Raw genomic sequence first — 24,587 nt, forward strand, 5'->3', positions numbered from 1 at the left:
ACTTAATATGTTAGATTTATATTTGGTTGTTCATTTCATTCCCATCAATGTAAAATGCTAACTATTAATTAATTTAGTGACGTGTATATTTCATATAAATTTAAAATACGAAAATTTATGCGAAAACGACTCCATGACCCGAAATCGACTCACTGACCAACAAACTCATTGGATTGGGTCAATATATTATGGCCCGCCAACCTGAATCCAACCCAATTGCCAAGTAAAATTTCATCACTAAGAGAGAGAAAGAGAGAGAGAGAGATGCCAACGATAGCAAATTAACGACAACAAAAAGTCAACAATATCAACAGTGAACAATGCAGGGGCCCAATTTTGAACAATAATAAAATGACCTACTTTTGATTTCATTAAAAAACTTTGGTATTAAATTTGTGTTTGGATTTATAAGACAGGGGTAACCCATATTCTTTTTCCAGGTATAGCACGATAACATAGTTTTTTCTTTTATTTTTTATCATTTTTTTTCAAAAAGTATATACAACTAAAACGAAGTTTGAGAAATAACACGAATCTATCCAAATGACCACCAAAGTCCACAAAGTGTAATTATTATTTCTAATAATTCCGGCCCAAAGTTAAACTATATTACAAATCCAAAAGTCCAATACGAAGCCCATATCGATAGCCCTCAGCTTCTCAGGCCCAAAGCAACCGCGCCTTATCTGAAATCCCCAATCAATTGGAGATATTCCTGCAACGGTAAATGAAAGTTTCTGAATATTTGGGATTGAGGAGCCGAGGAAGACGATTTGTGGTGTCTGGAGGAGCCGAGTAGCCGACTGCCTGTCTGCCTCCGGTTTTCGATTTTGGTTACTGGGTGATTTTGGTTATCGATTCTCTAATATTAGTATTTCTACTGATTCTCTCATACACTTAGACTAAGAAGGTATGCATAAATTCTACACTATAATTATTGATTTTGGTTTCAAATTTCTGATTTTGGCTACGTTTGTTCTCTCTCTCTCTCTCTCTCTCTCTCTCTCTCTCTCTCTCACACACACACACACATTCTCTTCTCTTTTGCAATTCAATATTTCTGGAACCAAAAATGTTCGACAGCCTTTAAGAGCATACATGGGAGCTTTTTAATTGAATTTTTTTCATAAAAAAACTCAAAATACAGAAGTCTAATAATAGGCGAGCTTTTTCATTTTGCTTTTTGTTAGTTGTTTTTAGATGTTGTATAGTTTTAATTGGTTAAAAATCTGTGGTCCCATACTAGAAATGAAAAGGCTAGAGCTTGTTAATTAACAAGCTTACTCAAATAGCTCTCACAACTTTTTCATTTTTCAAGAGTTTTTTTGTTTGAAAAAGCTGGAATTGGGGATGGATGCTCTTAATTTGGCTGAGAGCTTGAGTTCATCTACTATTGGATGTTCTTCAATGATACGAATTGGTTGTTTCTTGTTTAAGAGTTTACTTTATTGTTTAAAATCTTTACTACCCATTGATAGTCTTTGTTTGTTGTGTAGTTTTAAGCATCAAAATTCATTTTTAGCTAAACATAAAAGGATCACTAATATTTTTCCTGATGAAATTTATAACTTTTAGTAAATATTGCATACCTTACTAGCTATCACGCCCACTTTAAAAACTAGGCATGAACATAGCAACTTGAAGTGGAAGGAAGAAAGTCAAAACAATACAATTAAAAAAAACACAAGAACTTGAATTTTAGAAGCTATGGTTTTGTATATGTTACATTTTGGTTTTTTCATATAATCATATTCACTTTATGACTCTATGTTTAATTAGTAATTTATATAACACATTCTCATTTAAATAAAGCAACATAATTCTACTTCTGAAGATATTCTAAATCACTTCGAATGTATGAAGTTTTTTACAGACATCAAGACACTAATGCTCCACTAAGTCTAAGTGAAGTTCAAAGATGGAAATGGCTTCTTTCAGTGGTATATCACATTGTCATCATCACAGGCTATGGTGGCAACCAAATACTTCCAAGCTTCCAGTTTCTTGCTCTATGCCACCTCCTTCATTTACAGGTAAATAAAGGGCCCGTTTGATAGTTGCTGTCTGGGAAAGTGTTGTCTGGAAAAGTTTTCTGTCTGGGAAAGAAACCATACTGTTTGATTATACATCTGACTGACTGTGCTGAATGATGAAAAATGACCATTTAGCCAAAAAGATATGGTTTTAGGGCTTTTTGGGAAAGACATATCTTACTAGGAAAGACCACTTTTTTTATGCAAATCAAACAGTCTTTTCGGCCCATTTAGCCAGAGAAAGATCTGTTTGGATCTGGAAAGATGTCTATTAAACGGGACCATAATCTCATCACTTTCTTGATTTTGTTCATGATGAATTGATGATGATAGTATGATACTTTCTTGGATACCCGTTTGTTAAATTAAGCAAATTTGAATGTTGAATAGGTACTAGTCATGGATCTAAAGTTGGGTATAAGAGATCTGGAAGATTTGAAGGAGCTGGAAAGAGCATGGAAGATTCTGTGAAGAGAAAAATGGAGAAATTTTATGAAGGGCAAAATGGTCCACCTCTTCGTGTTCTTCCAATTGGTGGTTTAGGAGAAATTGGAATGAATTGTATGCTTGTTGGGAATTTTGATCGGTATATTCTTATTGATGCTGGTGTCATGTTCCCAGAGTAAGAAAGATTCTCTCTCCTTTTTCCTTTTTCCTTAATCCTTATAAGTGTTGTTTGAGAATGTTAATGGATTGTTTTTTTTTATTCAGCTATGAGGATCTTGGTGTTCAAAAAATTATACCTGATACAACATTTATTAAAAAATGGTCTCATAAAATTGAAGCAGTTGTTATAACACATGGGCATGAAGATCACATTGGTGCGTTGCCTTGGGTAAAGTTTCTATTTCCACTTCTTATTAAAAATCATTTCTTTTATTGCTTACCATTTTAATAATTTTTTTTTTATTATCATTTGATTATATTTTCTAACATTTAGTTCTCACTTTTTAACCAGGTTATACCTGCTTTGGATTCACGTACTCCAATTTTTTCATCAACCTTTACAATGGAGGTCCAAATCTGTCTTTTCTCCACTTATTTTTCTAGTTTTATACATGTATTTTAGCAAATTACAAAAAAAACCATTATATATTTAGCAGTTTTGCAGTTTATCAACCACTAATACTTTATATTTTTTCCTATCAAACCATATAAGTTTGGACCCAACAGGCTGAAATGGTTAATTTGGAAAAATGTCATCAACTTTTATGGTTTGATTGAATCAATGTAAAGTATAAGTGATGAAACTATAAAAGGGTTAATCTCAAAGACCTTATATTTTGTGGTTTTTCAGGATGAAATCTCAATTTTTTTTTTGCCTAAAAAAGACCTTGTATTTTTCATTTTTTCTGATCTGGCCCTTTTAGTCATTTTTCTCCAAAAAAAAGGGTTTTATGCAGAAAGGTCCCATTATTTTGGGAAATTTTTTTATAACGTCCTAAACATTTTTTTTGAATAGAAAAGTCTTACTATTTTGGGAAAAGCACATAATCTGTCATTTCCTGTTAAAATAAAAAAAGAAATTTTCTTGTTAATTGGGGCAAAATGTTAAATAATCAGGACTTTTACTTTTCTGTTCATAAAAAAACTTGTAGGACTTTAACAGAAGTTTTCCCAAAATAATGAGACTTTTCTGCATAAAACCCCCAAAAAATTGTAAAATACGATGGTTTTTTCGAGAAAACTCAAAAAGTTGAGGGGTTTTTTTGGGAAAAAAACACAAAGTTGAGGGCTTTTTCGGAAAAAAATGAAAAATAAAAGGTCTTATTCATGCAAAAAAAAAAGTTTGAGGTTTAATCGGGAAAAAAACACAAAATATAAGGTCTTTTTTGAGATTAACCCTACTATAAAACTGCCCAAAATTTAAATTTACCTTATGTATTTACACATATGAAGGGATATTACTATGTTTTAGACATTTGAGATTTTTGTTTTTGTTTTTTGAGCAGCTTATTAAGAAGAGATTGAAGGAATCAGGCATATTTGTGCCTTCAAGGCTTAAAACATTTAAAACAAAGAAGAAATTTATGGCTGGACCTTTTGAGATAGAGCCAATTAGGGTTACTCATTCAATCCCTGATTGTTCTGGATTAGTTCTTAGATGTTCTGATGGTGTTATTCTTCACACCGGGGACTGGAAGGTAATTTTACATTTTACACTTAGTTTCTAATGTGTATGCATTGTATTGTTCTTCATCAGTTAATCCTTAATTACAACTTTATATTCAACAGATTGATGAGTCACCATTGGATGGACAAGTTTTTGATCGTGAAGGTTTAGAACAGCTCTCAAAAGAAGGGGTAACTTTGGTAAGTTCCTATATTTTCTTTTAACTTTAAAAAAGGGCAAGTTGTTGAATAATTATATTTGGTTTAAGTTAAATTAATAATGTATAGGTTAAATATTGTATTTGGTTTCAGTTTATAACAGTTCTCAGATAAAACAATCCTTTTTATTTCAAGATCACTTCTCGATAGAAGGGTAAAATGGTCATTTACTCTCAATAAGTCCAAAAAGGGAATAATATTTGTTCATACAACACTTATTAAGTCCTATATCTTCTTTTAACTTTAAAAAGAGGCAATGTTAGTAAATATTATATTTGGTTTAAGTTAAATTAATAATGTATAGATTAAATATTATGTTCAGTTTATAACAGTTCTCAGATAAAACAAAAAGATCACTTCTAGATAGAAGGGCAAAATGGTCATTTACTCTAATTAAGTCCAAAAAGGGAACGATCTTTTTTCATACAACACTTATTCTATACTCACATTATTTATGCCCTTAGAAACATATAGTGGAATTTGTGAAAGATAGGAAACTCGATAATAGTTTGAACAAATGCTTACGAAATTACAAGAGTCAATGACCATTTTACCCTTATGTCTACAACTGATGCTGGATAATTTCTTCTACATATGAACCTTTTGTCAATGTCTTATGTTACAATTTACTTCCTTTGTCCTATACAAATCGCAGCATCTGATACCACACACAGTTTTTAGCAAAATGCCTAAAATACCCTTTTTCACAAAATAAGTTAACTTTTCATCCCAAATTGGTAATTTAGTCAATATGCCCTTAGAAACAGATAGTGGAATTTGTGAAAGCTAGTAATCTTGATAGTCGTTTGAACAAAAGCTTACGATGTTACTAGAGTCAATGACCATTTTACCCTTATGTCTACAAGTCATGTTGAATAATTTCTTCTACATATGAACCTTTTGTCAATAATGCCTTATGTTACAATTTACTTCCTCTGTCCTTATGTCAATAATGCCTTATGTTACAAATTGCAATATCTGATACAGCACACAATTTCTGGCGAAATGACTAAAATACCCTTTTGTGTGTTTGTCAGATGATGAGTGATTCAACAAACGTACTCTCACCTGGAAGGACACTTAGTGAAACCGTTGTAGCAAATTCACTACTAAGGAATATTTCAGCTGCAAAAGGAAGAGTAATAACCACTCAATTTTCATCAAATATTCATAGACTTGGGAGTGTTAAAGCTGCAGCTGATGCAACTGGAAGAAAGTTGGTATGTTTTTTCATCCTCATGAGTCATCATCTTAAAAAAATGCAAAAGAAATTCATTTTCTTGGAATATTTTTATTTATATTTCAAATATTGTTCCAAAACTGCTCGTTGTTACAAAATACGGTGTGTTTTTTGATTTTTTTTTTTTTTTTTTATGATATGTGGTTTGTTTACTACAAAGAAACAAGTCGAATGGTTTTGGAGTTCAGTCACTAGAAAACTTTCATTGGATTTTGTGTTATCTAGTCAAATGACTAAAATACCCTTTTCATGTTGGTTTTCAATATTATTCCAAAACAGCTCATTGTTATAAAACATGGTGTTTTTTTTGCACTTTTTTTTACAATATAGATGGTTTGTTTACTACAAAAGAACCAAGTACAATTACAATGGTTGGGAAGTCAAATGTCTAAAATACCCTTTTCCATGAAATAACGTATATCGAATGTTGAAGATACTTGTTTCCACAATCCACAAGATAAAGTATCTTCTAGTTGAATGTGTTCTAAAATACCCTTTTCCACAATATAAAGTATCTTCTAGTCAAATGTCTAAATTGCCCTTTTCTACAAAGATAAAGTATCTTCTATTTGTATAAAATATTTTCTAGTCAAATGTCTAAAATACCCTTTTTCCCAAAACAAAATATCTTTTAGTCAAATGTCTAAAATACCCTTTTCCACAAAATAATATATATTCTAGTCGAATGTCGGAAATACCTTTTTCCACAAGATAAAGTATCTCATAGTCAAATGTCTAAAATACCCCTCTTTTGTTTCAGGTATTTGTTGGGATGTCTTTGAGGACCTATCTTGATGCTGCATGGAAAGATGGAAAGGCACCGATTGATCCTTCAACTCTTGTAAACAACTTGAACCTAAACTTATTCTGTTTTCATGATTTTCATTTGGTGTATAAAGTCACCTTTTTTTTTATTTTTTTTTTTTCTATTACAACGATGTATTATTATTATTTTTTAATATTAACACATTTTTTTAAATATTGATCACTATTCATTAGGTGAAAGTTGAAGACATTGATGGTTATGCTCCAAAAGACTTGCTAATTGTTACTACTGGCTCTCAAGTAAGTTGCAATACTAATTGCAATTTTAGAAAGTAATTTGATTTCAATAATTAGGTTAAATGCAAGAAATAGCAACTTACTTTCATTTATTTATTTAAATAGCATCCTACTTTCATTTCTTTATATATATACAATTGCCACCGATTAGGCATGCCTTTATGCTAACATACTCCTTGCCATTGTGCTAACATGCACCTAATTAATCCAACTTACAGAAATGCCATGTTTAGTCCCTGTAGTTTTGAAATGGAATAGTTACATGTTTAGTCCTTATAGTTATATACTATAGTGGCCACTTTAGGTTAATTACAATGTTTATATGGAAAATTACACAATGGTCCCTGTGTATCATAAAACTAGAAAAATGCTTCCTGTATTATCAAATATTTGTAGAAATGGTCTCTGCTTAAATGGAAAATTACAAAATGGTCCCTATGTAATATCATAAAACTAGAAAAATGCTTCCTGTATTATCAAATATTTGTAGGAATGGTCCCTGCTTAAATGGAAAATTACAGAATGGTCCCTATGTATCATAAAACTAGACAAATGGTACCCTTCTAATATGGAATTCCCAGAAATGGTCCCTATGGAATAGTGTAGTTACACAAATTGTCCTGTTTCTTAAAATTATAGAATTGGTCCTTACATTTCAGAAATTTTCAGAGATAGTCAATGTTTAATTGAAAAATTACAAATTAGTTATTCTATTTCATTAATAATGTCAAAAATATAAGATTAAATCAATTTGCCACTAGTTTTTTTTTTTTTTTTTAAATTTATACATCATCCTTTGAAATATCTACCTAAGTATAAAAATAACATGGTAGATTTTTCAAAGTACAATGCTGTAATTGGAGAAAATTAAATATCTATTAAATTATAAAAGTGAAAACAGACTTATATTTTGCTTTTTGCTTATCATGCAGGCAGAACCTCGTGCTGCACTTAACCTTGCATCATTTGGAAGCAGTCATTTTTTCAAATTGAGCAAAGAAGACTTAATTTTGTATTCTGCCAAGGTTATTTTTTTATTTATCATCCCAATCATCATAGTAAAAGTATATATATTGTGATAATTTATTTATTTATTTATTTTTTAACATCATCTCCTTGTTTTATTTATAGGTGATTCCTGGTAATGAATCTAGAGTGATGAAAATGATGAATCGTTTGTCAGAAATTGGGCCCACAATAGTCATGGGTAAAAATGAACAACTACACACATCTGGTCATGCCTATCGTGAAGAATTGGTAATATATTTTTCTTTTTTTCTTGATTAACTAAATAAATAAAAAAACATATTAATTAGAATTAGAATTTGAATGTTGTAGGAAGAAGTGCTGAGGATTGTGAAACCACAACATTTTTTACCTATTCATGGGGAACTCTTATTCCTCAAAGAACATGAATTGCTTGGAAAATCCACTGGGATTCATCACACTGCTGTAAGTATCCACTATTAAGGAGGGCATTCACGTCTTTTCCACCTTTGTCTCTATTATTATATATATATATTAAAACAAAAGTCCTTATGAATAGTAAAGCTTTAGGCTTTAAACTTTTGCCACTGAAGATTTTATATTAAGTTTTGGCCACAAATAATCTTAAACTTTAGCCACAAACTTTCTTATTTTAGACTTTAGCTACAAAACTTTCTTATTTTGGCATATTTGATCCCTAAACTTTTGTACGTCCTCACTTTCCACTCGTTACTTTGTCGAATGCTATTTTCCACCCCTACTTTATAAAATGTCACTTTTACAAGAACAGTCCTTGTAATTTACGTAATAGGTCCTTGTGCAGAATTATATTTACAAGAATGATGCATATATTTAAAAAATACGTAAATGCCCCTTCTGAATAACATATTTACAAAAGTGAGCTTTGGTCCCTACATAGAAAATGAATTACGAAAATGGTCCCTATGTGTGTGTGTGTTTTTTTTTTTCTTTTAAAAAAGTCCCTGTAGTTTCGTAAGCTAAACCTTGTCTGAGTTGATGATTTCGAGTTGTAATTATGTTAATTTTATGTTATCAACAAACAGGTCATAAAGAATGGAGAAATGCTTGGGGTTTCTCATTTGAGGAACAGAAGAGTTTTGTCTAATGGTTTCATAGCCCTAGGAAAAGAAAATTTACAGGTTTCCTTCTCTTTCTCTTTCTCTCTCCTCTCTCTCTCTCTCTCTCTCTCACACACACACACACACACACTGATAGAATCCCACAACTGCAGTTGATGTACAGTGATGGTGACAAAGCATTTGGTACATCTGCTGATCTTTGTGTAGATGAAAGGATGAAAATTGCAACAGATGGAATAATAATTGTCAGGTTAAAATCTCTCAACTCTCAACCCCCATTTGTTACACATGATGACATGGCATGTGACATGACATGACATGATAGAACAGGTTGTACTGTGTTTGGCATGTTGCAAAGGTTTTTGTCCTTCCTTAAAAGTGGGACAATTTGCTCTCAATCTCTTATCTGTGTAAAAGACGTAAATGCCCTCCTCATCCTAATATTGAAAATAACCCTAGAAATCTTGTCTAGTCCCATCTAGTCTAATCTTAATATGCATTTATATTATAAATTTAGGATAATTTAAAGAAAGAGAGGTAAATATGAATTAATATTCAACAAATACTATGTCTTTATGTGTGTAATATATGTTTATTATATAATTTTTTTTAATATCATGGTCTTATGAGGCACGAGTTGACAACTATGCCTTTATTTGTTTTGCTTTTCTTTTTTTTCCTCCAAACTCCATTAATATTATTTAAACCAATGAATACTGTTATGTTTGTTGTTCGAATGTAAGGGTAAAATGGTCATTTAGTCACATTAAGACAGTTTACTCTTTTTATGTGTAATATATATTTAGTCTTTATATGTGTAATATATATTTATATATAATTTCTTTTAGTATCATGGCTCTCACAAGTTGAGTCATGAAAAGAAAAATTATATTTTCAAGTCATGAGTTGACAACTACACCTTTACCTATTTTGCCCTTCTTTTTTCCTCCAAACTCCATTAATATTGTTCAAACTGATGAATATTGTTATGTTTTTTTGTTTGAACATAAGGGTAAAACGGTCATTTAGCCACCAACTATGCCTTTACCTATTTTACGCTTCTTTTTTTCTCCAAACTCCATTAATATTGTTCAAACTGATGAATATTGTTATGTTTTTTTTTTTTGTTTGAACATAAGGGTTAAACGGTCATTTAGCCACCAACTATGCCTTTACTTATTTTTCCCTTCTTTTTTCCTCCAAAATTCCATTAATATTGTTTAAACTGATGAATATTGTTATGTTTTTTGTTCTAACTTAAGGGTAAAATGGTCATTTATCCACTAACTATGCCTTTACCTATTTTTCCGTTCTTTTTACCTCCAAACTCCATTAATACTGTTTAAACCAACGAATAGTTACATGTTTTTTGTTTGGATGCAAGGGCAAAATGGTCATTTAGTCACACATTAACTATTGCATTTCTGTATTTCAGCATTGAAATCATGCGTCCTCAATCAACCGAAAATACTGTATTATTGAAAGAAACAATTAAAGGAAAAATAAGAATAACTACACGTTGCTTATGGAATGACAATGGGAAGCTTCTAGATGCTCTTCATAGTGCTGCACATGCAGCCCTATCCAGCTGTCCAATAAAAAGCCCCTTACCTCATATGGAAAGAACTGTTTCTGAAGTTTTAAGGAAAATGGTAAGAAAATATAGTGGAAAAAGGCCTGAAGTCATCACACATGCTATAGAAAATCCTATTGCTGTTATTGCTGATGAAATTAGTGAAAAGTTATCTGGTGTGAATGTGAATGTGAAAGTCAACAATGGTTTTGAGATGCCTTTGGGGAAATCGGTTGATGGGAGTTTAAAAAAGAGAAAGTCGAGTAAGTTTCAAGAAGAAAGGAAAGATCTTGATAATGAAATTAAAGGTATTATGATTCAAAATAATTAGTTTTGAATATTATTTATAGGGTTATGTACAAGAAATAGCAACTTTCTCTATAGCATCCTTCTTTTTTTTTTTTTTTTTTTTTTTCTTTCTATTACAACATTATAGTTTTAAAGTACATTTTTTTTTGTAATAACAAATGAAATTAGAATGATGTAAGAGAAAGAAATTGAAGTAGGATACTATCATAAAAGATGTTATATTTTGTGTTTTTTTCTGGATTAAACCTCAGGTTTATTTTTTCATTTTTTTCAGATCTGGCCCTTTTAGTCATTTTTTTTTCCAAAAAAGAATTGTAGAATGTGAGGGTTTTTTCGAGAAAAACTAAAAAAGTTGAGGGTTTATTTGGAAGCATTTAGAAGGTTGAGTATTTTTTCCGGAAAAAAATTACAAAGTTTAGGGTTTTTTTGGAAAAATTGAAAAAAATACAAGGTCTTTTTCAGGCGAAAAATAAATTTGAGGTTTAATCCGGAAAAAAAACACAAAAATATAAGGTCTTTTATGAGATTAACCCAAGTTTTAAAAGTACAATTCTTTTGTAATAAAAAGTTGAAATTACAAAGAAATCATTGAAAGCATGTTGCTATTTTTGCACTCAATTGTTAATATACCTTTTTTTTTTTTTTAAAAATCTATTATTTCTTTTGCAACAACTTCAAGCATATGTTTGCAAAGACATTTATTACAGCTGATAAATTAATTAATTATTTTATCCTATGTGTGATATGGAGTAAAAATATATGAAATTATTTTCAGGAGATGAAGGATTGTTATCCGAGGAAGAAACCACATCTGTTTCTGACTCGACGGGAATCGCGGTTTCCGATTCCGATGAATTCTGGAAACCATACACGGATTCCGATTCCGTTGAGCAATCGGAAAGCGATAGCAAGGATGATTCTGATTTCAGTAATACAAAGAAGAAGCCTCTGAAAAGAAACAGATGGAAACCAGAAGAGGTTAAAAAGCTTATAAAGTTTCGTGGTGAATTGAATAGTAGATTCCAAGTTGTGAAGGGAAGAATGGCACTTTGGGAAGAAATATCCGGGAATCTTTCCACTCAGGGGTATAATCGAAGCCCTGGGCAATGTAAATCTTTATGGGCGTCATTGCTTCAAAAATACGAGGTTTTTTATTTTTTATTTTCCAATCAAGTTTAAACATTATTTTTAAATGTTAATAATTCTTGTTTCACTCATGTCTTGTTTTGTTCTAAACAGGAAAGTAAGAAAGAATCTGAAAGCAAGAGAAGCTGGCAATATTATGAAGACATGGATAACATCTTCTCCACTTCTTCTGATGCTACTATGATAAACAAACAATGATTTAAGAAATGAAATCTGTTAGCTAGGGTTTTGCTAGTGGAATATATATGTTATGTGGTCATGTAATTTCATTAGATTTGAGTTTATTTAAGCTAGGTTTTGCCACTCAACTTAAGAAATTGTATTCTTCTAAAATGCAATATGAAAAAAAAAAACATAAAAAGAGGTGAATCCCTCTAGGGTTTTGAGTATTCCATGACTACATACATACCCTGTGTCAAATGTCAATCTTCTCCAACTTTTGGAATCTTTATGCATGTTGTCTTAATAGATTTGAATGTTATATATAGATGTTAGTTATGTAGGCTACACGGACAAACTTTCTAGGGTTATTCTTGTTGATGTGGATGAAGAGAGTATTCACATTTTTTAGATAAACAAGAGATCATGACCAAGTCACTGTCCCATTTTGTTCGACAAAAGATTACAGTTTGTGTCTCATTGACATTAGTCCTTGTTCCAGTACAGTGCAACTTGTTTTGTCTATCTGCATTGCATAACAACAGGGGTCATAAGGTCTTATAGTTCAATCAAAATCGGTATCAGTTACAATGAATGTTTTAGTAACAACTAAAAGTGTATAATCGAGATAGATGTTAATGTTTATAATATAGAGCTATTATGAACACAATGGTAAGCTTAATGATTTTAGCCACATGATTGAGTATTATGTATAATATGTATTTTATAGACTTGAACACATAAAAGAGATCTTGAGTTGTGATATTCAAGAATTATGTAATATTCAGACATGACATGTGAGATGGGGGTTGCGGGATTCTAAGAGGTGGAATCCTATATACCTAAAATATTTCAGGTAAGAAACTTTAGCCACTTTTTTTGAAACTTTAACTTGTTAATATGAGGATTTTAGTTGGTTAACAGATTTCTGAAAGAAAAAAAAAACTAATTTCAAGAAAAACCTTGCACTTTGGCCATTTTTTTTCCTTTTATGTTACGACCATGCAAGATAAAAAGCTAATGCCAAAAAAACTCTTTTACTTTAACTTGGTAATTTATGCATTTTCAGTATACATATGCCATATGCATTTTAGCATAAATATACATATACATGATGCATGATACATTAATAGATATACATACACACCATACATAAATACATATCACAACAAAATTGTAAAATAGTGTCATTTGGTTATATGCTAGATTAATGGTAACGGTCATTTGGTTATATTGCAACAAAATTATAAATATAGTGATATAATTGAGAAAAAAAAAACAGTATTAAAATTGCATCTTTGGTAAACATAGTGATTTTATCGCAATTCAAGAAAAATAGTTATCAAGAGAACAGGTAAAACCGGTTATTTAATTGTTATTGCAACAAAATTGTAAATATAATGATATAATTATAGAAAAAAATCAGCATTAAATTTGAAAATTTATGGTGATAAAGTGATTTTTTGCAACTTGCCCTATAAACTAACCCTAAACCAAAAAAAAAAAAAAAAAAAAAAAAAAAAAAAACACAGATTAAAAAATTATTAATATATATATGTCCGTTTTCCCTCCCTTCTTCTTTCTTTCTATTAAATCGGGATCACTTTAATATATATTTTTTCGAGGGTCTGGTGGATAGTAAGCCCTAATTCCTGAATCCCGATTCTTCGACACTTCACACCAACGGATAAACTACTGTTTTGCCTGATAATGGGTAAGTTTCTACTTCATTAACCACCATGTTTTTTTATTCTTTTGTTCATTCCAATTGGAAACATAAACTCTGTTTTTGGGTAGTCTTTGTCAATCATTACGTATCCGCAGGAAAACAGAAATCAGGAAACCGATTTCCATAAGATTTATTTCACGCATTCGAAAGATAATTGGATAGTTGTTAAAACCATTGATGCAAATAGAAGCTCGAGGATAGATCAAAATTGAACCCAATAGAAATTGTTTTAAGTTAGGTTTCGTGGCATGAGTGACACCTTTTAAATAATTATGTTGTTAAAAGACACTTTGATCATGATCTTTTAGGGTTACAAAACGTAATACGTGAGTCAGTTTTTCTTAAAAAAATGCTTATAACCATTAAATCATAAGTATCATCAATGAGACAGTTTCTTTCTCATGAGCTATGCTACCACACCCAAAAGCTTCATAGATAATGAAAGTATATTAATTAAGAAGAGTATTAGAAACGTCACGTTGCTCCATCTTTCTTATTGGATTCCATTTTATATTTGATATAACTTGGACCCATTTTTTTTTTTCTGAATCTAATAACAGAGAGAATTAAAAGGAGGAATGTCAGTTGGGCTGAGGAAGATTGGATCAGTCAATTGCCAGAACACTTGATAGACTCGATTTTAGAGCGGCTCCCGATTGAAGATGCTGTAAGGACAAGCATTTTATCAAAAATTTGGAGGCACAGATGGACCACAATGAGGGCACTTGTTTTTGATCCGAAGTTTTCTAGAAAGTTTGCAAAAAATGGAGCTTTTGGTCGTAATGGGTTTATAAGGATCATAAACAAAGTCTTGATCCTTCACAAGGGTCCGATCTTGAAATTTGCTCTTTATATACCAAATGTGTTTCTTGATAGCTTCCAAGAAGTCGACCAATTCATGCTACTCCTATCAAGAAACAGTCTCACGGAACTCATCATTATTAATACAAATCAACGTTATGAACTTCCTTCTTGTGTGTTTTCTTGTCTAGAATTGAGAAGTTTGAAAACGACAAACGGTTTCTTCAATCCACCACGTGAGTTTGAAGGATTTCTCAATCTTGAAGAACTTAGTCTCAAGCATATTGATTTTGGGGATAGGTTGTGTGGAACTAGGATCAACCTACCACGGCTTAAGACGTTGACCCTGAATACGTGTACAAATGTTTACAATTTCAACATTAAGGCTACAAAACTGCAGAATTTATTTGTCATTGCTTGTCCTGATGCAATGTTGCTTCGGTTATTAGAAAGTCGATGCCTTTTTCAGGTTTGGATTGCTTTCGAGAAACCCATACAAGATTTTGTAGGAGTTGAAAAAATGACTTTGGCTAAAATGTTGAGTAACTTTCCGAGAGTTAGACAGTTTTATATCGACAGTTATTTTCTTAAGGTAAACTTTTTATTATTTTTCTTAAGAGATCCTACATTTCCGGTCTATTGTAATTCTTTTGTATATTGGGTAAGTTAAAAACTAACTTTCATCTCACAGTTTTTTATTGCAGAAAAAATTCCAAAATTGCTTCCACATACAATTTATAGTTTAAAGCAATTGCGGTTGTTCCATTATCAACTTGCTGATTTGCATCAACTTCATGGTGCTCTTTGTTTGCTTCGGAACTCACCAAATCTTGAAACATTGCATATATTCATGGCAATGGTAAAGTAAAGAACATTAAAAGTATAAGATTTTCGCTTATCCGATACAAGAGTTGATGATCAACTGTGGTTAATTACATTTTTTGTTTCTTTAGGAGACTTGGGTTGATGTGGGAGCAGCTTCAAATCATTTGGAATCCCCAAACTGCTTGGATTGTACATTGGAACAGTTGCAAACTGTTGAGATGACATATTTAGAAGGATCGAAACCGGAACTGCTTTTTATAAAACTTATTCTTGCTCATTCCCCTTCTCTCCAGAAGTTTACAATTACACCAAGTAAAGCTTCTGATGTTCAAAAAAGACTTGACATTGCGATGGATATTATGCAGTTCCCTAGAGCCTCAACAAAAGCAAAAATGTTCTACTTGAATCCCAAGCCATAATCATGTAGGTGATAATGTTCAATCACATTGCAATTTTTTTGGGGTGCCATTACTGATTTTTTGTATTTATTTTTACATCACGTGATCAAGTACAATTTTAAAGTAGATGAACAACAAATCAAAATCAATTTACGAAAATGTTGACAGATACCTACAACCGAAATCAAGACTTCATCGAAGTAAAATACGAGATTTATGTAGAATGATAAAAAATTACCATTTTAACGTTTTGTATTTTTTTTTCCTGCTAAATGAAATGTTCCCGTTTGAGAAAATATTTGAATTAACTGGCTGAATAATTATAAAAATTATAAAAAATGCTCTATTAAAAAGGTGATATTGTGAAATCAGCAACAAGCATCATGTGGTATTCTGTTTGAGATTATAGCATCTATATGTAATCATTTCCAAACAATACAATGTCAAACTACAAAATATGGTTGGATATGTCTTCTTTGTGGCTTTGTTGGCTCCCGAAACACAATATGTGTGGGATTAAGATCAGGATATTGTGAAAATATTTGAATTAACTTGCTGAATAATTATAAAAATTATAAAAAATGCTCTATTAAAAAGGTGATATTGTGAAATCACCAACAAGCGTCATGTGGTATTCTGTTTGAGATTATAGCTTCTATATGCAAATATTTACAAACAATACAATGTCAAACTACAAAATATGGTTGGGTATGTCTTCTTTGTGGCTTTGTTGGCTCCCGAAACACAATATGTGTGGGATTAAGATCAGGACAGTTATATTCATTATTTAAACCAATCTAAAACAGATGGAAAACTGAGTGGTGTGAATTAACCATCTCTTAACACAATGAATCAACTGCGTCTTAATCATCAAACACAACCTCATTTGAGTGCTTCACAGACATGAAGTTAATCGTAAGTAATGCTAGAAACCAAAAGGAGGATGTGTTTGTGTCAACATTCTTCAAAGATGTAGGGTTCTTTCATATTAACTCAATTATTGCAGTAAGGCAAAATTCACATCAATTTACAAAATACCAAGGTTGCAGAAAACGTTAGACGTTAGCTAGTCAGTGGACTGGGGTTTAGGGATTAATCGGCCAGGTGGAGATTAATCGGGGACCATTAATTATTATGAAAATTATTCAAAAATTTATAAATCTAACTTTAATCGTAAGAATATAAATAAATAAGCATAAAAGTTTAATAATAAGTATAACAAGCACAACAATTTATCATCCAACTAATAAGAAAACTTATTCAAATTTTAATATATCTTAAGAAAAATAAATTTGGGTATTTGTACATTTGAAAACATAGAAATTTTGAAAATTTTGGAGAAAAACTTTAAATTTAAATTTTTAAAATTTTTTTTATATATTAGTTGAACATTGAAATACTATGAACTTTTGAAATTTTGAAAATCTTGGTTTAATATTTAAAAATTTGAAATTTTGAAATTTTGGCCGATTAGGCCGCCTAGGACCGATTAAGACCACCTAGGACCGATTAGAACCGTCTAGCTCCGACTTTGACCCCCTTTGACCAAAACCAATTAAGCCGACCGATTAGCCTTAATCCTATTCGGTTGTAGACCGCCTAGCGATTAATCCCCGATTAATCGGCCGCCTAGACCGATTTTTACAACACTGCAAATTACTAATAAAGTCTAAATAGGGATATCTGTAACTCCCGAGGAGGAACAAGGTGGTTCAGCTAGTAAAGGTGCAGTGGCAACACCGCAAGGGCTCAGAGTGGACGTGGGAGCCCGAGAGGAGATGAGAGAACACTACCCAGAGTTGTTTGTAGAGACAGCAGACTTCGAGGACGAAGTCTAAGATAAGTGGGGGAGAATTGTAACGCCCCGTTTCTGGTACATATTTGATCTACTTCTATATCATTTGTATTAGTGACTTGATGAGTGGCAGCCCTAACTCGGCGAGTAGATGCGAGGATCGGACGCGGGTTTAACTAATCTACTTGCCGAGTCAGCACTTGGACTCGACGAGTAGGCCAGTCTGAATGAAGCCCTAATTAAGGGGTTTGTACCCTATTTAAGAAACATTATGAGCTTCAGGTCCAGCCTCCATCACCTCTAGAGCATTACTTTTGAAACCCTAATTGCCTTTTGGTAAACTTGAGCCTTTTTAGTGACTTGGAGGGTTTTTGGTGCATTGTGTATCTAGTAGAAGAGTTGGAAGGAAGAAGGATCAAGGGAGAAGGACAAGATCCTGGAGCAACATCAGTTTCTCTTCACTTTCAGGTAATCAAGCTCAAAACTTGACTTGTGGTTTTATAGATTTTCTCCTTTGCCCCTTTATGGAGTTTTGGGGTCAATAAGCTTGATCCTTAAGACTTGGACATCCTAAGTCGATTCACCTTCAGATCTAGACTATAGAACGAAGTTCATGCCATAAAGATGGAAGCTTTATGGCCATATTAGCCCATGCACCCTTTTAGACCTCATTTTGGGTCCTTAAAGCTTATACTTCCATGCATTCACGTAAAGTTCATAACTTTATGTGCTAGATCGATCTTAGAAGCCCAAATATACCTTTTGGATGAGTGTTGTTCGTTAGAAAACAAAATATAAGGCTTGGACAACATCGACTCGGTGAGTTGTTCTTGGAACTCGGCGAGTCCAGAGTTGAGTCCCAACTCTGTTATGGTTCAAGGAACCCAATCGAGTGTTAGCAGAGGTTTAGAAAGGTCCCAAGGATTGTTTCGACGTTTTAAGATTGAGCCACGACCTGGATATCATGCGACTCTGCGAGTGGAAAGAACACACTCGGCGTGTCCAAGACAATCTTCTTAACCGCAAGAACAGACTCAACGAGTTGTTCATACAACTCGGTGAGTCATGGACTGGGCACGATCATATGATGAAGGAGGACTCAACGAGTTGTTCATACAACTCGGCGAGTCAGATGAAGGTTGACTAGATGCCATTATAGAAGGAGAACTCGCCGAGTCTTTGTTAAACTCGACAAGTAGAGTCAGATAAAAGGATAAAAGAAAGGATAGGGACTCGACGAGTTGGCGGCCCAACTTAGCGAGTCAGGTCAACTGGAAGTTGACTTTGACCAGGATATTGACGTTGACGTTGACCAGGGGTAAAATGGTCATTTTACCCTAATATTAGTTATCAGTGTTTGATTAAGTGTCTTTATGGGAATTGTTGCCGGGGAGTTACCAGAGCAGCAGTCAGACAGTTCCCGATCCGCATTTCAGCAGTCAGCCTTACGAGGTAAGTTTCCTTTCCAGTAGGAACGGGTCTACGACCAAAATGCCAGCGCGTTTAGATTATAGTAGTTTAGTATGCTTGATGTCTTTGTGATTCAGGCATGTCTATGTGTTATGAGTTCCGGACTGCGGCCCGATGCAGTATGCAATATATGTGTTTATGTTATATGTTATGATTATGTTATGCTATGTTCAGTCAGTTCCGGACTTCGGTCCGATGCAGTGGCAAGACCATAGTTAGTTCCGGACATCGGTCCGATGCAGTGGGCAAGGCCCTAGTTAGTTCCGGACTTCGGTCTGATGCAGTGGGCAAGGCCCTAGTTAGTTCCGGACTTTGGTCCGATGCACTGGGCAAGACCCTAGTTAGTTCCAGGCTTCGGTCTGATGCAGTGTGCAAGGCCCTAGTTAGTTCCGGACTTCGGTCCGATGCAGTGGGCAAGGCCAGTATATGCTTTATATGATATTATATGGAATGTGGTAGTTTGGAGGAGCTCACTAAGCTTCATGCTTACAGTTTCAGTTTTGGTTTCAGGTACTTCAGCTAGCAAGGGAAAGGGCTCGGGATGATGACATGACACCCACCACAGTTTTAACCTGGGACTTAGACTTTGATATTTTTGACATTATCATGACATCAGTTTGATATAAGACATATTTTATGATATTTTGTGACACACGACTTATGTTTTTCTTATATGATATTTGGATGTTAGGGCTTTAGAAAAGTTTTCAAATGAAATTTTTGGTTTGTATTTTTGGGATGTTTCAAAATCTCATTCGTATGTAAGTGTACAAGAGGAATCACCCAAAAGTATTATATCATCATATTATACTATGAAAAATATATTTTTTCTTTCATCTTGAGCATTGAAACCCTTAACCTTTCAAATTTCAATATAATATATTTAATTTATTAATTTATATATATTATTAAATAGAATTTATTATCATATTAGTTGCAAACTTTTTGAATTGTCAATCTAATATCCTAATTTATTAAATTGCCAACATAATAAACTAATTGTTTTTAAATTGAAAACCTAAATCAAAATATCAAATAAAATTAAAAATGTTTTAAAGTTATTTTTAAAATACCTACCTAAATAATTATACCTACCTAAATAATTAGAGTATCATAATGTTAATTCAATAATTTAAACCATTTGGTTATCGTTACAATTTCATTTGGATTACAACAAATTTAGATTGTTTTATTTGAAAATCATATAACATTTTTAATTGAAATAAAAAAGATAATACTCAAAGAGTCAAAATAATACAACTCAAAAAATCCAATGGTAGAATTCAAAGTTCAAGCAAGTCAAGTCAAGAAGTAATATAATTTTTACTCGGATCCGTTTTAATATACATGAAACTAAAAGTAACCACTAAATTAGTTATTTATTTTTTTCATCCAATAATTTTATAGATTCTTCATGTTTGTTTTTATCTTTAGTTTATGAATTAATAGATTATTAGTTTTTAAAAGTACAATTATTCAATCACATTCTTTTCTTATTCTATTTGCTATGTAAACCTAAAGTAATCAATAAAAGTACATTGCTATGTAATCATTTTAGATTTTTATGATTTTTTATTGCACACATAGTAAGTTAACTAGCTCACCTTTCATTCAAAAGGCTTTCTCTTTTGAATCAATTTTACAATCCCAATATTTGGGGTAAATGGTAATTGTCCATGTACTTTAACTTCTTTTGTTAAAAGTTTTAGTGTCAAGTACCAAAAGTTTTAATTAAACATGAAATAAGCACCGTCTATAAAATATTGCAATGCTTTAATGGGTAATACATGTTGATACTTTCTTTTTGTTTTCTTTTGTTACTCGCTAACAATAACAACATAATTCATTTACAAATGATTAACATTTCTATTTCTTTTTCAATTATGGCATTGTACTTTTGAATGTCTACCAATAATACCATTGTATTACATCGCCTTTCCACTCACTAAAATCCCAAATCCATAAATTCCTCTTCGAATCCTTCATACTACCTTTGAGAGGATTAAAATCCAAGATGGAGTTATGGAAAAAAAAGTACAGGTGATCGCATTGTTCCTATGTCAAAGCATACTTCCTCAAAGTGATTGGAATATCAGAGAATTCCAAGGGTTTTTCCGTGCAAGAATCAATGTCTAAAGATTTCTAGACGTTTCTCAGAAAAATAAGGTATACAGAAGAATTTAAGGCCAAGAAATTCAATAAATAAGTTGTTCTTGGCCTTTGGATGGTACTCATGCACCTCATTCTTCAAGGTCTTTCAAGAAAACATGGAGGAACTAATACAATGAGCAAAGACTAGCTCTATGTGGTTTACAACATCTACTCAGGGAAGACGAATGAATTTGATTTGACCAAGGTCCTCTAGCAAGACTTTCAGAAGTTTTCCGTGAAGAGAAAGCCACAAGAAATTTCTAGTCCGAGGTTTTGGGCTCTTACACTTTAGCAACTCTACCAAGAGAGACAAGAGCCAATTCTGATCAACACAGAACTGATAGAAGTATTTATCTCCTTTAAAGCTATAAAGACTTATAGACTTCCAAACCAATCATCTTTCAGACCAACAAGTAGATTGCCACAACACATGTTGGGCACTCAACCATCCAATTATCTTTTCTTGAAATATCATTTAAAGACTTCAACTGTGTATGACCCAACACAGTCTACCTTAGTCTTTATTGAACAACCCTCGGATGTGGTTAAACGCATAACAAACGCATAAAGTCTCGACTAGTGGCAAGAAAAAGAAGGCAACCAAACGCATAACATCTCCAGCCAAACCAAAAACCAAAAAGAGATCTAAAGTCAATGCTTACTCTAAAAAGGAAACACTTGATGACTTTCTGACTGACTCTAGTCATCCGCTTACCCCCACAGGCCCCTCTTCCAAAGTACCTTTCGGTGTTTCAATACCACATGCACATACACGGGGAGTCACCATATTATCCACCCTCACCTTCCCAAAAAGGTTATGTCGTTGTTCAAAAGATTTGAAGGAACCAAAAGCTTGAGCTCATTATCATACATTCCTTTTCGTACAGTTTTTGACAGCCCCCCTTGAATTTAAACAACCACATCTCACTCAATTCGTAACCAAAATTTGTGATAGTTTTCCTGGAATGTATTTTATTGAGTTAGCTTTCAAACCCAAGTGGTCTCAATAAAAACCATTAAGATTTCGACATGCAAACAATGCCAACAAAACTTTTGCAACAATAACTCTATTTTATGTGGTTAAGAGCCTTGTGATGCATGTTCAAAGGACTTTTTAAACTCTAAAAATATTGAAAACATTATTCAACAACTTTCAAATCATGTATATTTGTATTTGGTAACAACTTTCAACTCATGTATATTTGTATCTTGTAGATAGATATCTAGTGGAAGAGTCATCGATTTTTCAATACATTGTAATAAATCTATATATATATATATATATATATATATATATATATATATATATATATATATATATATATATATTGTTAGTAGGAACTGATATAGTAGAAAAGAAAGCTGTAGCAAAACATGAAAAAGATCTACTAAAAACAAATATATCAGAAGAGGTAGCAACAATCAAGCATGTATTTTTATCTCTACAAATGATCCTTAGAATCCTAGTGGATATGTTACATATGGAACACTAGCACAACCACAATTCCATGAACAAGTTGTATATGAAAACTAGTATCTGTAACAAAAAATATCTCGATCCTCGATATTCTCTTAGATATACTACATATTAAAGGCTGATAGTACCATGTGAAACATCAATAAAACCACAAATTCATTATGTTGATCTAGTAAATTATCAGTACGTAGGTAATTACGATGCTGCTACATGTAAAAAACGGTGTTGATCTTGGATTGTTGGTAAATGTAAAATTTCTAAATATATTAAAATATGTGACATAAATATTACTAAATAAAAGGCAAACTTTATATAACCAAAGAAACAATACAATACTACTCATCATCTACTATTATGAAAAGTCAAACATGATTTTTTTTTCTTCGCCTCAATCGATGCTACTTTACCATTCATCTCTTTAAACTCAACCCTCATTCTATGTGCTTGCTTTATTTTCTAATTTCACTATTTCCTCTTTTGCATCATTTGTACATATTTTTTTCCTTGATTTGAGCTTTATATAACTCATCCCGTACTTTGTTATACAAATATTGTGAAAGTGACTTCAATTTTTTCTTTGGCTAATGTAGCCTCCTTGATCTCATCATACGCCCTCCATGCTTTAAGTGTTTTATTATCAGTGCATTTGAGCTTGTGGGCAATTTGAAAAAAACTTTCTTTTTTGGTGTAGAAGAGGATGAAAACATATTTTGGTACAAATACGTTATCCCTTTCATACTCTTTGTATCAAATTTTACAATGGTGATTGATGGACATTAAATAAGAAGGTGGTGGGGTGGTTATATATTATCTAATGTAATGATAAGTGAATATTTAATGAGATGGAGTTGAGTTGGTAGGTGAACATTTAATAGATAACTAATAATATGTAATATTATTATATATTAAGAGAAATTAAACAAAAATACCAAATAAAACATACCATAATACTAAACAAAACACGAGATACTAAAATACTTCATAGTATTCATCATCTTTAGTCTATCATTAGAGGCAATGTAATTTTTTTTTAATTGGTTAACTGATGCTTGTTTTCTATTTAGCTCTTTCACCTCAACCATCACCTCACCCTTTCCCTAAACAATAGATATTTGAGACTCCATTTGTCATCTGTTTTATCTAATTTTCCCCGATTTCATTTTCTTTTTGTCCATCACATACACCTATGCATTAATACTGAAAGTGTGTTTCTCAAGTTCTTCTTCTTTTTCCGTTACATCCTCTTCAACTATCCAATATTTAAAGGTGGAAGGGTAATTGATGAGATGAATAATTTTTGACAAGTCTCTTAATAGAGAAGAGGAAGACATTTTTGCAAACAAATGCAAGTTTAGGATTTTTGAGGAGTAACAAAGTTTGGTATGATATTCTTATGTTGTTAGGCTCTTTATATAGATTTTTGAAGATGTTGTAGGTGACACATATTAGTATTTTCGTAGGCCACCTGGACATTTTCGAAGGTCGCCATGAGATTTTTGCAGGCCACCTCGATTTCCACAAATCATTACCTACGAAAATCATTCCTAAAACAGTCACATCTGTAATGTTTACTTAAACCTTACAAAGTGGTTTGTGGATTAGTTGGAATTGTATTTTCTCATATTTTTTGGATTTTATATTTTTCATAAACGTCATTTTTCCACAAGCAGTAGTTTATTTGTAACATCCTTTATCTAGAAATTATGTGGGCTCCACGAAATAAAATTAAATTTGCGAAATATAGTGTGGAAAAAATTAATTTCATCTTCTATTGAAAAAAAATATAGCAATTTAAAGATAGAATACTATTTTTTTTTTTTTGTTATAATGACTTTAATATCATTAACTATATAAAAACAATAAAGGAATTTTGAGTATTATAATCACTATGTAAGGTGCATTTAAATAAAATTATAATAATAAATTGGTTTTGGCAAAATAACCATCAAGTCCGGAATGGTGACTACTAAACCGATAAAAAATATTTTTGGACAAAAAAAT

General features: G+C 32.0%; 2 protein-coding genes across 3 annotated transcripts; both read left to right on the forward strand.

Moving 5' to 3' along the window:
- Nucleotides 1-701: 701 nt before the first annotated feature.
- On the forward strand, nt 702-12,170 carry EMB2746 (RNA-metabolising metallo-beta-lactamase family protein). Of its 2 annotated transcripts, none has more exons than XM_078988091.1 (18): nt 702-910; nt 1,864-2,033; nt 2,424-2,655; nt 2,745-2,868; nt 2,992-3,048; nt 3,986-4,177; nt 4,269-4,346; nt 5,402-5,584; nt 6,365-6,445; nt 6,604-6,669; nt 7,599-7,691; nt 7,798-7,923; nt 8,005-8,118; nt 8,718-8,813; nt 8,906-9,003; nt 10,189-10,634; nt 11,411-11,781; nt 11,875-12,170. In XM_078988091.1, the coding sequence occupies exons 2-18, from the start codon at nt 1,919-1,921 to the stop codon at nt 11,977-11,979; spliced, it is 2,577 nt and encodes an 858-aa protein (XP_078844217.1). In that variant the 5' UTR covers nt 702-910; nt 1,864-1,918; the 3' UTR covers nt 11,980-12,170. The 2 variants fall into 2 exon arrangements, with proteins under 2 accessions (XP_078844217.1, XP_078844223.1); XM_078988097.1 differs by having other exon boundaries at nt 1,874-2,033.
- Nucleotides 12,171-13,520: 1,350 nt separating this feature from the next.
- On the forward strand, nt 13,521-15,763 carry LOC145040123 (F-box/FBD/LRR-repeat protein At1g13570-like). The gene is made up of 4 exons (XM_078988102.1): nt 13,521-13,654; nt 14,230-15,062; nt 15,162-15,329; nt 15,424-15,763. The coding sequence occupies exons 1-4, from the start codon at nt 13,651-13,653 to the stop codon at nt 15,712-15,714; spliced, it is 1,296 nt and encodes a 431-aa protein (XP_078844228.1). The 5' UTR covers nt 13,521-13,650; the 3' UTR covers nt 15,715-15,763.
- Nucleotides 15,764-24,587: the final 8,824 nt, after the last annotated feature.

The sequence above is a fragment of the Lactuca saligna genome, chromosome 1 (assembly GCF_052625555.1).
Source record: "Lactuca saligna cultivar CGN05327 chromosome 1, ASM5262555v1, whole genome shotgun sequence".
NCBI lineage: Eukaryota > Viridiplantae > Streptophyta > Magnoliopsida > Asterales > Asteraceae > Lactuca > Lactuca saligna.